This window comes from Prionailurus bengalensis, chromosome C2, assembly GCF_016509475.1.
Source record: "Prionailurus bengalensis isolate Pbe53 chromosome C2, Fcat_Pben_1.1_paternal_pri, whole genome shotgun sequence".
Classification (NCBI taxonomy): domain Eukaryota; kingdom Metazoa; phylum Chordata; class Mammalia; order Carnivora; family Felidae; genus Prionailurus; species Prionailurus bengalensis.
Window position 1 is genome coordinate 141,552,942 of NC_057350.1, and position 15,245 is coordinate 141,568,186.

The window sequence follows — 15,245 nt, forward strand, 5'->3', positions numbered from 1 at the left end:
ACCATAAGATAAAAGGCTGTGTGAGCAGGAAATCTACATGGAGGATATTTCTATAGAGGAAAATCTACACAGAGATATGAAAAGGGGTATCTCCTGACAATACTGATTGAGCACTCAGATCCAGCCATGCCTGAAGCCTGAAGTTTTCAGATACAGTAAATAAATTCCATTTATGCTTAAGCCAGTTTGATTTAGCTTTTTGGTACTCATCATAGACATAGTCCTAATTAACATGTGTTCAGAGTAATGGGGATAGAGATCTATGTTGATAGCTGAGATTAGTATAATTCCATTAATAATATTTTGGAACATTTTGAGGTAAGATGAATGAATATAGTCCTTGAGCTGCAAAAATTTATTTCTTCCCTCCTTACACCATCTTTGTGGCCCCTTCAGAAAAGGCACTCCCCCATCTTCTCCCTCCTACCTCCATGCCCTCCTCCCAAGGAAATTTGTTTTTTCTAGTAGGTGCTTATGAAATAAATGCCCTTATATCCCTGTTTTCCTCCCTTTGGAAGCAGCTGAGGTGAGAAGAGCAGGCAACCCTGTGTCTATTTAGAAAATAATATTTAAAGAAAGAGACAGGCACGTATATCGTTGTAAGCTTTTTCTTTTTTTCTTTTTTAGAATTGAAGCTTATGAGTTTATCTATGCCCACTATATTCATAATTACAATTTAATATCTGCATACAAAAGCTATGTAAAAATTCATTTTTCCCAAATATACAAATTTTCTTTTTGGATAGTTTAAAACATTTTGATCACAGATTTTAACAGAGTTTTAGGCTGAAAAAAATATTACCAACCTAGCAATATCACTTAACACTGTTTGCAAAACACATTATCTTCCAATGACTGTAAATCTTTTCCTATTCTGTAGCATTTTTCTGATTCTCAGGGCATGAAAACATTATGGGGGGGGGGCAGGAAATGTGTTTTCTCTGGAGAAAGCATAGAGAAATAACTTGGCTGTATAATCAAATGAAAAATGCCAAGTTAATTAGGAAGAACCAAAATAAAGGAGTAATGTCAGTTCATTTATGCCCTTACATCTTTTATATCAATAATACCTGTGTAATTAAATAAAGTGTCTTTTGTCTTACATTGTGCTCCGTAATTTACATGAGTATTGTCTGCATCCTGAGGAGGACAGATTTATATTTGATTGTCTTGTGCATAAGGTGGGTCAGCTTTAACTGTGCAACAGAAAGCCACAAACAGCGTTTTACCTGCACGATATTGCTCTTGAAGGCGGCATTAATTAATGTGGAAACACACTAGAAATGCACACTTTTTGCGTTTGCAAACATTTATACAGCACAGTAAAAATTCTGTGATAAGGCCAAACCTTTTTTCCCCCTAGTCTGGTTTTTTTTGTGTGTGTGTGTGTTTTTAATGTTTTTTTTTTTTTTTTAAAGATTAAAGTAAAATGTTTCAATTGTAAAAAATACACACCGGGCAAATCCTTACCTGGATAATAAATATCTACATCACAGTACAATAAAATTTCTTCTCTATAAAATTTAAATATGGATTATAGTCTATCACTATCAAAAGAAACACTATGCTAATATTTCCATATTATTAAAATAACAGGAAAAATTACAAGCTTATTTTAGAACCTGATGCCGTAGCTGTTGGAAAGGGCAAAGAGATTCAAATGTCTGTAAGCACTCTCCTTCTGGAGAATCACTGCGGCTTGGTTATTCACTTAAATTCCGTTTGTGAAAAAGGTTTAGCCTTACAAACGCTGGCTACATTTCAAAAACCATAAGACCGATTTCATAATTTATGACTCATGCATCAGAAGGTCAATATGACACGAATAGGTTAGAGTTCCATAGAAGAAAAGTGTATCACTGACAATGACATGCTTTGAGGGTGCTCAGCAGTTCCATGGAGGCTGAGTCTGTTGGGGGCTTAGTGTGGTGGAGGGGCCAAGACTTAGGCACCTGTCCACAGAAGAGCAATTGAGAATGGCGTTGCTGGAGCAGAGCCGAGCCTGGCGGTCCACTCCGATGACTGACGACCGCACTGCCAACGGAAGAGGTGTCGTGTAGGGCACGGGTGAAGGGGGGGTATCACTGGGCTGAGGCATCAACACGGCAAGCACGTCATTGAGGACCGAGGCTCATTTGACTAGAAAAAGCTCTGAGGCAGCACGTAGTGTGTTCAGCAGAATCATAAAGAAGAAAAGATCTTATTTTTTTTTCACTATTTCTGGAAATACTGCACATCTAAATTGAAGAGTAAAGTACACTTGAGGATTACAAACACACACACACGACCACCCACCCACACACACACCCCACACCACTCATCCCCCCAAAATTAAATGATTCATAAATAAGAATCCCAGTTATACAGATGTGTTCTCCTTCACTGGGATGTCTCCCCTCCGTGAGGGGTTTCAATCAGGTTCACACTTGATTTGAAAGCCCGGACAATATAAGAAAAAATGTTTAAAAAAAAATCCAGAGTAAATCCCTCCTGATTGAGTTTTATGAGATGGAGTCTTGAGATGCACTAAGTACCTCAACCAGTTACAGAAGAAATGAATCATTTTGACCCCAGGGTCATGATCCTTAGAGTCCTTACAGCCTTTCCCTTCAAACTGAAGTACTTTAAGGAGCGTCCTGCTCAACATATTCAGCCTTCAACAAGAGTTTCAGATCAGTAGTTTGCCTTTTTAAGGCAATCATTTTAGGAACTGAGGATCAAACATAAATTTACTTGGAGCTAGCTGGATTACTGTAGATACACTGTCCCATTTGGCCAATGCCCAGCCATGGTTAATCCCCAAAGCATTCAGATTTAGCCTTAGACCTGGCTCTGTACTTGTATTTGAGTCTGGGTGTATCTCATATACTTCAGAATCTCTTTCAAACAAATTGAGGAAGCTGTCCCTGGAGGGCTTGATGCCCAAGGGGTCTGTGAACCCTCCAGTACCCTTCCTACTTGCCTTCCTCCCATTCCCTTCTGAGAGAAAACTTGCCCCTCACCACAGAGCTTCTCAGAGTTACCCTGGAGCGTAGAAGGTGATTCAGCATTGTTTCAAAGAGTACTTCTCCAAGGAGAGTCAACAGAGGGAGCTGAATTGCTAACACAGCGAGGGCTTCAGGAGACTGGCCAGAGACTGGCTTAGAGAAAACAAAACAAAACAAAACAGTCTGTAGATAAAGACAAACTTTATCTTCCCCTATTTCCTTTCTTTGCTTGTCTTGTTTCCTCTTCCTGGGAAGCCAGTAGCTTTCACACATTAAACATATATTTTTCCTTCCAGATTATTCCCAGTCACACTAAGGTTTTTCAGTGCTGTTCCTCTCCTTTTTCCAAGGCCATCCTGCTTTTCTCTACATACTTGATGAGTAGTATGTCAAATTTGTATTTTGACTCAATACCAAATATGCATTCCCTAACTGTTAAAGGGCCATAATTTCTAATAAAGCTAAAAATTTGAATTATGAAAGAAACCATCAAAAAGGAATAGATTTTTCCCCCCAGAAATCAGTACACTAGTAAGGATGGGAAGGATTTTAAAGTTCATGACTTTCTCTCAGCTGAGAAAACCAAGACCCAAGGTTACAAAACCACCAGTTTGACAGAGCACAAACTAGAACTCAGGTGTCCTGACTTCTGGGCAAGTTAAAAAAGAATTAGTCCACTTGGTTTTCACAGTGACTTGCATTCCTTTGTTTTTTTAGGTAAATCTCACTGATATGGCTTATTTTCCCCAATATTTCCAGGATAAGGCAGTTCAAGGCAGGTAAAGGAATAGTTTGTGTCTACTATGCCAGTGAAGAACAAGATACATTCAGTTGCCTGGGTACATTCTTTGCCCATTTTTTGAAGTTGAAATGATCAGGGATCACCATGGGTTTTCTGGGCACAACCTACTCCAGCATTTGTCATCAGGGAGGAGGGCTAGGTAGGGAACGTGAGTGAGGTTTGTGTATGTGGGCTGCAGGTATTTTCTGTGAGATATCTGTCAGGGCAATGCTGTAAGAGAGGCAGAGTGGGTCGGTGTCCAGACCAGGCTTTGATCAGTGATAGTCAAGCCTGAGAGAGGGAAAAGGGGACTTGGAAACATTTGTGTCTAGAGCAAAGAGCTTGAAGATCTAAGACCAAAAGGAACCATCAGTACATGAAGAGACTCTCAGAACACTGCACTTCCTTCAACTCAGAATGTACCACACTAATCTTGCCTCAGAATTCCTCCAGAACAAGGCTCAAAATTCAGCTTGTTATCTCTCCTTGATTAGAAGATTTAATCCGTAGGGAAATCTGTTGTCAGCTCAGCAAAGATGCAATCAGGATTAAATAACTTCAGGAGTTTGGGAGATGACAGATCAGATGTCATTGAAAAGTGACAACACTCTGTAAATAGGTTTGATTTCTGTGGAAATTTTCTCTGAGCCTAAACTGTAAAGAAGCCTTCCTTACTATGAGGTAAGACTATGTGAATTTTTGGAAACTGTTGAGTCACTGACATTAGTTAAGTAAAGTTTTCTAATTTCTTTGGGCTCACTGAGGAAAATCGTTTCCCTTGTTGGCCTCAGTCAGTCAAATACCTGCATATCTTTGAGTCACACCCTTGTAAAACTTGAATTAAATCATAGGATTATAAAAATTATAGTGAAAGGACAGCTGATTTTTCAGGAACAAATATTCCTATACATTCCAGGTTATGCTGCCAGGAGAGAATGAAGGGTGAGGAAAACAGCGTGCTCTTGAATAGATAAAAATAAGTTCAGATCTTTCCCTAGAAAGCTGAAAGCCACATCTAACCAAAGTTGGTCTGTGCCGTGCTAATTTGAGCCCTGCAAAAATCAGGGCTGGATCAAGATGACCATATTTTCTTGGTTTTAAGGCTTCATTAGTCTTCTGCCACGCCATTTTGCTTGCTTGAGTCTCTGACCAGGGACAGATGGGAGCTGGTGATGGCTTGGTGCTGGTGAATTAATGATTGTCCCCACCCCACCTCCACAACTGGAAAACCTTCAAAGCATTCACATCAAAGGACTGGAGAACAAAATGCAATAGTTACAAGTACCCGCATTCAAGGGGCAATTTCATCCATGTCTATGCTAAGGACTACCTCCCTTTACCCCCAGTCTCTCCCAACACAAAGAAACAAAGGAACAAACAAAAAAGAGCTAGGCAATGGAATGAAATGACACCCAGTAGTGCTGTAGGAATTATGAGAATGAAGTCAGTCAGTCTAATCCTCGAACACTTCCAAGAACAATGGGGGAAAGAGTTCTGTGGGGCATTCCACCTTCATGTGCAGGAAGCGGCTGGCATGGCAGGCTCCAATCATCCTCAGGTCTGTCACCTTCATCAGGAGCTTTGGCCAAAAGTGTGTCACATGATGTTTTCGGTAATTGATATAGTGTTCAAAGGCCAGCAGGAAACTATCTTGGTATTTTTCTATTCTTTCAACACAGGCGAGCCCTGGGCGGTCTGAGGGGAAGCAAGAAGATGGATGTTAATTCAGAAATGGAAAGGAGAGGGTTTGCTTTGTCCATTTCAAGCCCTTTAGTGTGAAGTGGACAGATCTGGGGACCTATCAACTCCTAGGAATGAGCATGGATATGACATGAACTCTGGGGCATTAAGAACCAATGGTACCAGGGAAGTGTCATAATTTACATAAAAGGAGTCGATGCTTTGTTCAGATAAATATCTCTGGGTTAGCCACATCACCTCCTTGGTTGGAAATGGCTATGCCTCCCTCATAGGAGAAGCCTCACCTACAGAGTTGAAATATTGTGCATAATAAGGGAAAGATTTTGAGTTTCCACTGGCTTCCTGGCAGAGAGGGGAAGACAAGCATGGACATGCAGAGAAGGGGAGATGTGAGAAGAGATTGGAAACATTGCAGGAGGCCTGAATGTCAAAGGAAGAGTGTCAAATAATAAATTCTCATGAAGACAAAGAAGTACAATCTCCAATTTCAGTTGTTTACCTCCTGTAATGAAGCACTCCTTCTCTTCTCTAATACAGTTAATAAAACTGCTACCTGTAACAGCCTTGTGTTGGGGTGTTTTGGGGAATTAAATGAAAAGAAAAGAAGCTAGCATTTCCCCATGCGGAGTAAGGAAGAATTACATTGGGAAGTTGGAGTTAGAGGAGACGATGACCATGTAATGACCAAGAAATCTTCCCAAGTCTTGGGAGGACTGCCGGCCTTCCATAATATGTGGGGAGGGGACTCAAGGCAATTTCACACAAAAGATAAAGGGATGTCATGAGAAGGCTAGATGACTGGGGAACATCCAGGCTACAAACACTTAGGTTACAAAAGTGGGTACAGAGGGAAGGTACCTTAACATACTAAAGGCCATGTATGACAAGCCCACAGCTAACATCATATTCAACAGTGAAAGGCTTAAAGCTTTTCCTCTAAGATCAGGAACAAGCAAGGATTCCCACCCTCACCTCTATATTCCACATGGTATTGGAAGTTCTAGTCAGAACAAGTAAGCAAGAAAAAGAGATAAAAGGCATCCAAATTGGAAAGGAAGAAGTAAAACTGTCACTATTTGCAGATGACATGATATTATATAGAGAAAACCAAGAGTTCACCAAAAAACTGTTAGAATTATAAATAAATTCAGTAAAGTTGCAGGATACAAGATCAATATACAAAAATCTGTTTTCTTTCTATAAGCTAATAATGAATTATCAGGAAGAGAAATGAAGGAACACAAACCCATTTACAATAGCGTCAAAAAGAATGAAATACATAGCAATAAAGTTAACCAGGGAAGTAAAATACCTATACTGTGAATACTGTAAGACATTGATAAAAGAAATGGAAGGAGACACAAATAAATGGAAAGATATTCTGTATGCGTGGATTGGAATAGTTAATATTGTTAAAATGTCCATACTACCCAAAACTGTCTATAGATTCAGTGCAATCCCTATCAAAATTTCAATGACATTTTTCAATTCCTATTTCACAGAAATAGGACAAACAATCCTAAAATTTGTATGGAGACACAAAAGACCCAGAAAAACCAAAGCATTGTTGAGAAAAAAGAACAAAGCTGGAGGCATCATGCTGTCTGATTTCAAACTATATTACAAAGCTATAGTAATCAAAACAGTATGGTATTGGTATAAAAACAGACACAAAGTTCAATGGAATGGAATAGATAGCCCAGAAATACACTCATTAATATATGGCCAATTAATTTATGACAAAGGAACCAAGAATACACAATGAAGAAAGCATAGTCTCTTTAGTAAATGAGTAAGAAGTAAGAAGAGTAGATAGCCATAAGCAAAAGAATGAAACTAGACTCCTATCTTACACCGTATACAAAAATTAACTCAAAACAGAATAAAGACTTGAATGTAAGACCTAAAATGATACAATTCCTGGAGGAAAACATAGATGGTAAGCTGCTTTACATTAGTCTTGGTGATGATTTTTTTGGATCTGACTCCAACAGCAAAGGCAACAAAAGCAAAAATAAAGTGGGACTACATCAAATGAAAAACCTGCAGAGCAAAGGAAACCATCAACAAAATGAAAAGGAACCTATGGAATGGGAGAAAGTATTTTCAAACCATATATATGATAAGGGGTTAATATCCAAAATATAAAAAGAACCCCTACAACTCAATAGCAAAAAACCCCACAATTGATTAAAAACTGGGCAGAGGATCTGAAGAGACATTTTTCTGAAGAAGACATACAGATGGCCAACAGGCAAATCTAAAGTTGTTCAAGATCACTAATCATCAGGGAAATGCAAATCAAAATTGCAATGAGATATCACTTCACACCTGTTAGAATAGCCATTTATCAAAAAGATGAGAGATAACAAATGTTGTGCACTGTTGCTAGGAAAGCAAATTGGTGCAGCCAGTCTGGAAAACGGTATGGAGTTTCCTCAAAAAAAAAAAAAATTAAAAATAGAATTACCATATGATCCAGTAATTCCACTACTGGGTATTTATCCAAAGAAAACAAAGCATGAACTTGGAAAGATATATGTACCTCATGTTCATTGTAGCATTATTTACAATAGCCAAGATATGGAAAGAACCTAAGTGTCCATTGGTGGACAAATGGATATAAAAGATGTGATATAGATATAGATTTAGATATATATAGATATAGATATAGATATAGATATAGATATAGGTATAGGCATAGATATAGCTATATCTATCTATCTATCTATCTATATCTCACATCTAATGGAATTCAGCCATAAAAAATGAATGAAATCTTGCCATTTGCAACAACATTGATGGACCCTGAGGACATTATGGTAAGGGAAGTAAGTTAGAGAAAGACAAATACCATATCATCTTATATGTGAAGTCTAAAAACAAACAAACAAACAAACAAAACCAAGCTCGTAGAAACAGAGCACAGATTGGAGGTTGCCAGAGGGTGTGGGCTGGGCTGGGCTTAATGGGTGAAGGGAGTCTAAACTACAAACTTCTAGTTATAAGATAAGTCATGGAAGTGTAATGTACAGTATGATGACTATAGTTAATGATACTCTATTGCATACTTAAAAGTTGCTTAGAGAGTAGATCTTAAAAGTCCTAATCACAGGAGAGGGGTGCTTGGATAGTTCAGTCAGTTGAGTGTCCAACTATTGACTTTGGCTCAGGTCATGATCTCACAGTTCATGGGATCGAGCCCCATGTTGGGCTCTGTGCTGTTGGTATGGAGCCTACTTGCTATTCTTTCTCTTCCTCTATCTCTCCTGCTCTTCCTCTTCCTGCTCACACACACTCCCTCTCTCAAAATAAATAAATAATCTAAAAAAAACTGTTAAAAAAAAAGCCTTCATCACAGTAGAAAAAATTTTGTAACCATATATGGGGACAGATGTTATCCAGACTTATTGTGATCATTTGGCAATGTCTACAAATATCAAATCATTGTGTTGTACATCTGAAACGAATACAATGTTATATGTCAATTATAACTCAATAAAAATGTTAAAAAATAATTTATAAACCAGGATGGATTCCTCATATAGCTCCAGGGAGCCCTACCGCCCTGCTGCCCAGTTCTTTCCAGTTTTCTCTTTGTGGCTCTGATCAAGTAAGTTCACACTTTAAGTGTCCAGTTATTGAAGTATTTGTATTAGTAAAAATCAAAACAGGATTCTGCTTAATCTGAAAGGAAGGCTCAGCACTAATGTCTCAATCCACTTCTGTGTTTAAACAAAATACACGGGCTTTTGGAATCCCCTATTTGGCTTGAAATGCAATTTGTGCATTTTTATTTTGTGTCTTTTGTATTTGACGATGCTGCTTTGTGGATCTCCTCAATCTCTCTCTCTCTCTCTCTCTCTCACCCCTGTCTTCTCTCTTTCTTTGAGTATGCCAGAAGAATTCTCCACAGGATCCTTTACCTTTTGATCCCAAGTAGAAAAGCAACACAATACTGCTCTGGATGTACTCCTTCAAAGAGAAAAAAATAACCCGGGTTTTGTGGCCTTAAAATTCTGTCCTTTGATAAGAGATAAAGATAAGGTGGTCATGTAATTGACACAGAGAAAATGAATGGACATTTTGATCATGTTCAAGTGGTATTAAGCATGTTTATGAAGGAATATTTTAAAGGTCAAAGAGTGTCTTTAACTCTTTAAGACAGAATTTCTCAAAGCTGTGTCCTTGGGATCATGTCCATTTTAGCTCTCCGCTCATCACTGCAGGACCAAAGAACTTAGTGGTAGCAGCTCCTGGAGAAGGCTTTGTGGAACAGCCCTAAGATACTGTGTCATTGTAATGCCAGACAAAACAATGGGGCTTAGAAGACAATACTGAGGACGGCTGGAGCCGTGGAGCACAGATATGTAGCTATCATTTGCCAACTGTAAAGTGTCTTGTAATATTTTTCTGGTGTTGGCAGTATTAATGAAAAGTTCCCAGGCCATTAGGGTGGAGAAGATATTTAAAAGGTTTTTAAGTATGTCACGTGGCTCTCCAGCAGTGACAGCATCATCAGAATCAGAGGATGGGGAAGAATCGCCCAGTTAAGTGTTTGACAGGGTTTGGTATCACAATTTTTGCCTTCTCAAATACTCCCTTTATTTACTTTACTGAGATTATTTGTTTAACAATCTGTTAAAATTAACTCACTACAGGGGAAACATATTATTCCGTAAATAAAAATCCATTTGCCGTACTTAGAAGATAGCCGTAAAAACAGGGTGTGTGACAGAAACCTTTATTAAACTTATTTATTAATTATTTTTTTAATGTTTATTTATTTTTGAGAGAGACAGAGCATGAGCAGGGGCGGGGCAGAGAGAGAGGGAGACACAGAATCCGAAGCAGGCTCCAGGTTTTGAGCTGTCAGTGCAGGTGCCCCACCTTTATTAAACTTTAGCTAAAGATTCTTGCTGAAGACTGAGATCCGCTCTGTTATACAGGGAGGTCAGTAAGTGTTAGGCATTCGGGATAGACTGGCACCAAAATGAATCTCTCTCCTTGCCTTATTTAGAAGGAGATATAACTAGAAAGAAAACTGTAAAAGAAATAGCTTTCTCACTATGTGGCTCAATGTTATTTAAAATTCTTTGTACCACTACAATTTCACTAACAATTACCTTGAATCCCCCTCCAGAATATAATTCCCACTTATTTAGTTCAATTTCCTTATTTTAAGGGACACTGAAACCCAAAGGAAAGGGGTTACCCATTTTCTTTCTTTAAAAAATTTTTTTTTTGTTGACTTATTTTGAGAGAGAGAGGGGGAGAGAGAGAGAGAGAGAGAGAGGGAGCATCTGTGAGCAAGTCGGGGAGGGAAAGAGAGAGAGGGAGAGAGAAAGAATCCCAAGCAGGCTCTGAACTGTCAGTATGGAGCTCAGTGTGGGGCTCGACTCACAAACCTCGAGATCATGAGTCAAAATCAAGAGTCAGAGGCTTAACTGACTGAGACACCCAGGTGCCCCATCCATTTTATTTCTTTAGGACAAAGGGCCTGGGCTTCTCACTGGCTGTTGACTAGAGACTTCCCTCAGCTCCGAGAGGCCACAAGCAGATCCCTGTCATGTGAGCTTTCCCAGCATGGCAGCTTACTTCATCTAGGCAGCAAGGAGAGTCTCTAGGGCAAGCCTGTTAGCCAGAGGGAATCTTTTATAACATAATGTAACCGAATTGCATGGGGGTGACAGTGAATTCATTGTATTCTGTTGAAGCAAGTCACAGGTTCTGTGCACACTCAGTGGGAGGGGATTGTACAAGGGTGTAAACATCAGAAGGTGGGGGTCATGGGGGGGCACCCTAGAGCTTGTCCACCACAGCATACAGCAGGGTTCGTTATGCTATTCTTTTCTTGTTTTTTTTTTTTTAATGTTTATTTATTTATTTGAGAGAGAGAGAGAGGCAGAGAGAGAAGGAGACAGAGAATCCCAAGAGGGGCTTGGGAATCCTGATGCGGGGCTCAATCCAATGAACTGTGAGATCATGACTGGAGCCAAAGTCAAGAGTTGGATGCTTAACCTACTGAGCCACCCAGGTGCCCCCATTATGCTATTCTATACTTATGTTTATGTTTGAGACTTTCCATAATAAAAAGATTTTTTTAAAAAAAGTCTTCCATACCTAAATTTTTTGTAGCAAATAAATTTCAAGATGAGCTTCAAAAAAGAAAAAAGGAATTCTACTGAGTTAACTAGGAAGCATGGACTCTATAAAGGGTTCTCATGGTACTTGTGACTGATAATTTACCCATCTATTTAGTCATTTATCCCATAAACATTTTTCAAATTCTGAACACTGGCCTAATTGTAATTAGACATATTTCTGTCTTCAAGAAATAAACAGTCCAGAGGGAGATATGGATAAGTTAAACTGTCAGCTGTCATGCAGAGTGACCCTCAGCTTAACTGAGGATGCTCTGAAAATGCACAGGGTGCCTCTGAAACTACCTTCTATTTAAAGACTAGCTTCCTTTGGAGAGTTTGATGTATTTTGCATTTCTTATTTATTATGACATGATCTCTGAAGAAAAAAAAAGTCTTAGCATTATCATCTACTCTTTGTGGAAGGAGTCTGAGGCCTTGATCATGAGCTCTAGGCAGGTTAGAGCTGGTTGTAGATTCTTTGCCGTTCCTCCCATCTAGAGGTGGGCTCTTGACTCTGGACTGGTGCTGGGCCTTGTTTGGACCAACAGAATGCGGCAGAAGTGATGGTATATGACTTAAACCTGGGACTTAAGACGTCTGCAGTTTCTGCTTTCGTGTGCTTGGAGCTCTCCTTGGAATCCTCTAGCCATGTAGGAGTTCAGCTAGCCTGCCAGTGGAGAGGATGCATGGAGGCCTACAGCTGTGTTTGATGTCTCAGCCCCAACCCCTGCCATCTTGGAAGCTTTAAGCCACTAAATTTTCAGGTAATATGCTATATAGCAATAAACTTAAGCTGTAGCTAAGCCATAAACAAATTTTCCTCAACCAGAACTTAATACAGAATGGTGTAGTCACCATACCCATACCCTGTGTAATAAACCAGAAGGAGGCAGAGTTGGCCAACTACCATAGGTCAGGCTGGGTAGTGTCTGTTGAAGGTGGATCATCTCATAGAGTCTTTAAAAGGACTCATTTGGGCCCTTCTACTACGCTGGGAGATTGCAGGAAGCATCAGATACCTGACACCCTCCTTCAGTTCCCAGTTCATTGGCAAATCCCTAATTGCTGAAAGAGAATAAGCTATGATTTTGCAGCTAAAGCAGCGGTGGGGACGGCGGTGGGGGGGGGGGCGGGGGGGATGGACTGGAAACCCATCAAGTGATTTGAATTAGCACCAGATAAGCAAAAGCTCTTTTGTTGCCCAATGATGAGTCTGGGAGTACTCACCTGAAGACATCAGGAGGACAGCCTGAAGGAGAGCTACTTCTGTGTCATCCAGGTTGAAAGAAGACAGTGACATGCCCAGGTCAAAGATGGCGTCCGACACCACCCCAAGACCCCCATTCTTCAGCTGGCCCCGCGTCACTGCCATTTCCCCATTCAAGGTTAAAGTCTCACTTTCTGGGTCATAGCGCACAGCAGCGCGAAGGGACATGATCTCCATGCAGCAGCCTTTGAGGAGGATTATCTGGTCTTCACATGGCAGCTGAAAAAAACCAGCCCACGTCAGCAAGAACAAGTGCACAAATGTCAGTAAGGAATAACATGCAGTATTTTAATAGCAACAGGGACAACATCCTGCGATCAATGTCTCTCCTTGCACTCTTTGAGGCTATGGCTTTTCCCTTCCTACTTGGCTGCAGACTTTCAACAACCATTCTTCACACTCCAAATTGGTCACCAACTTTAACCTCTGTAGTTTGCATTTCTTTTGTGATGGATATAGATCTCTAACTGGGATTACGGTCATGTGTGAGATTGTGCTCATAATCCCTTACTCTGGAGGTTTGTATCGTAACACCAACTGATAACTGCTTGAGAACACGGTTTATGTAAAAATTACCTAATTTTCTCATAGTTCTAACAAGCCAACAGCAGACTCTACTCTTTAGCTGGATTTGATTTTTGAAGCAAGTTTGCTCCTTGTAGGTCTCTCAAAAGGCACAAAAGGGAAAGGTTGCTTATAGATGCATGTTACCCCTGAGGCCCAGAGATGTAAAAGCTTTGCCCAATTTCTTACTTGACACATCCCCAAAGGCAAGGGAATTAAAAGCAAAAATGAACTAATGGGACCTCATGAAGATAAAAAGCTTCTGCACAACAAAGGAAGCAACCAACAAAACTGAAAGGCAACCAACGGAATGGGAAAAGATATTTGCAAATGACATATCGGACAAAGGGCTAGTATCCAAAATCTATAAAGAGCTCACCAAACTCCACACCCGAAAAACAAGTAACCCAGTGAAGAAATGGGCAGAAGACATGAATAGACACTTCTCTAAAGAAGACATCCAGATGGCCAACAGGCACATGAAAAGATGCTCAACGTCGCTCCTCATCAGGGAAATACAAATCAAAACCACACTCAGATATCACCTCACGCCAGTCAGAGTGGCCAAAACGAACAAATCAGGGGACTATAGATGCTGGAGAGTATGTGGAGAAACGGGAACCCTCTTGCACTGTTGGTGGGAATGCCAATTGGTGCAGCCACTCTGGAAAACAGTGTGGAGGTTCCTCAAAAAATTAAAAATAGACCTACCCTATGACCCAGCAATAGCACTGCTAGGAATTTACCCAAGGGATACAGGAGTATTGATGCATAGGGGCACTTGTACCCCAATGTTTATAGCAGCACTCTCAACAATAGCCAAATTATGGAAAGAGCCTAAATGTCCATCAACTGATGAATGGGTAAAGAAATTGTGGTTTATATACACAATGGAGTACTATGTGGCAATGAGAAAGAATGAAATATGGCCCTTTATAGTAACATGGAAGGAACTGGAGAGTGTGATGCTAAGTGAAATAAGCCATACAGAGAAAGACAGATACCATATTGTTTCACTCTTATGTGGATCTTGAGAAACTTAACAGAAACCCATGGGGGAGGGGAAGGAAAAAAAAAAAAGAGGTTAGAGTGGAAGAGAGCCAAAGCATAAAAGACTCTTAAAAACTGAGAACAAACTGAGGGCTGATGGGGGGTGGGAGGGAGGGGAGGGTGGGTGATAGGTATTGAGGAGGGCACCTTTTGGGATGAGCACTGGGTGTTGTATGGAAACCAATTTGACAATAAACTTCATATATTGAAAAAAAAAAAAGTTTTGCCCAAAGTCACCCAGTGAATTAGGGGTAGAGGTGGAACTAGAATTCAGACCTCATGGCTCCCAGGGTTGTATTCTCAGTACCTCAGGCACTGGAGTTACTCCACACACTAGAGTTCCCTGCCAGTTCTGTAATCTCATTTTAAGCATATTTGGTTGTCTTGTTAATTAGGATTTGTGATGATGTGATAGCATTTATAACAAACTTAAAAAGAAAAAGAACTTTGTTAGCAAAATAACAAAAAATCAGAATTTTACTTTCTGGCAGGAGAGAATGTTGAATTAAAAGCCACCATCAAAATAGCTTGAAAGGCTGTTAGTTAATGGATATTTTTGAGGCACTGGCATCATGCTAAGATTTACAGGTGTCATCTTATTTAATCGTCACAGCAATACCGCGAAGTGAATATTCTAATTTCAACTTCATTCATAAAAGTGGAAATCCAGGCACCGAGAGGTTGAGTAACATGCTAAGGGGTCACATGAGTATTTTGTGGGTGAGGCTAGGACTTGAAGCTAGATCTTT

General features: G+C 39.9%; 1 protein-coding gene across 6 annotated transcripts in view; it reads right to left on the minus strand.

Moving 5' to 3' along the window:
• Nucleotides 1-594: 594 nt before the first annotated feature.
• Nucleotides 595-15,245, minus strand: part of THRB (thyroid hormone receptor beta) — a 388,850-nt gene continuing 374,199 nt past the window's right edge. For all 6 annotated transcript variants that reach the window (XM_043595532.1, XM_043595534.1, XM_043595535.1 and 3 more), the window contains 2 exons: nucleotides 12,843-13,101; nucleotides 595-5,463 (listed from right to left, as the gene is read on the minus strand). In XM_043595532.1, coding sequence (XP_043451467.1) covers nucleotides 5,222-5,463; nucleotides 12,843-13,101 — 501 coding nt within the window. In that variant the 3' untranslated portion in view covers nucleotides 595-5,221. The remainder of the gene's footprint in view (nucleotides 5,464-12,842; nucleotides 13,102-15,245) is intronic.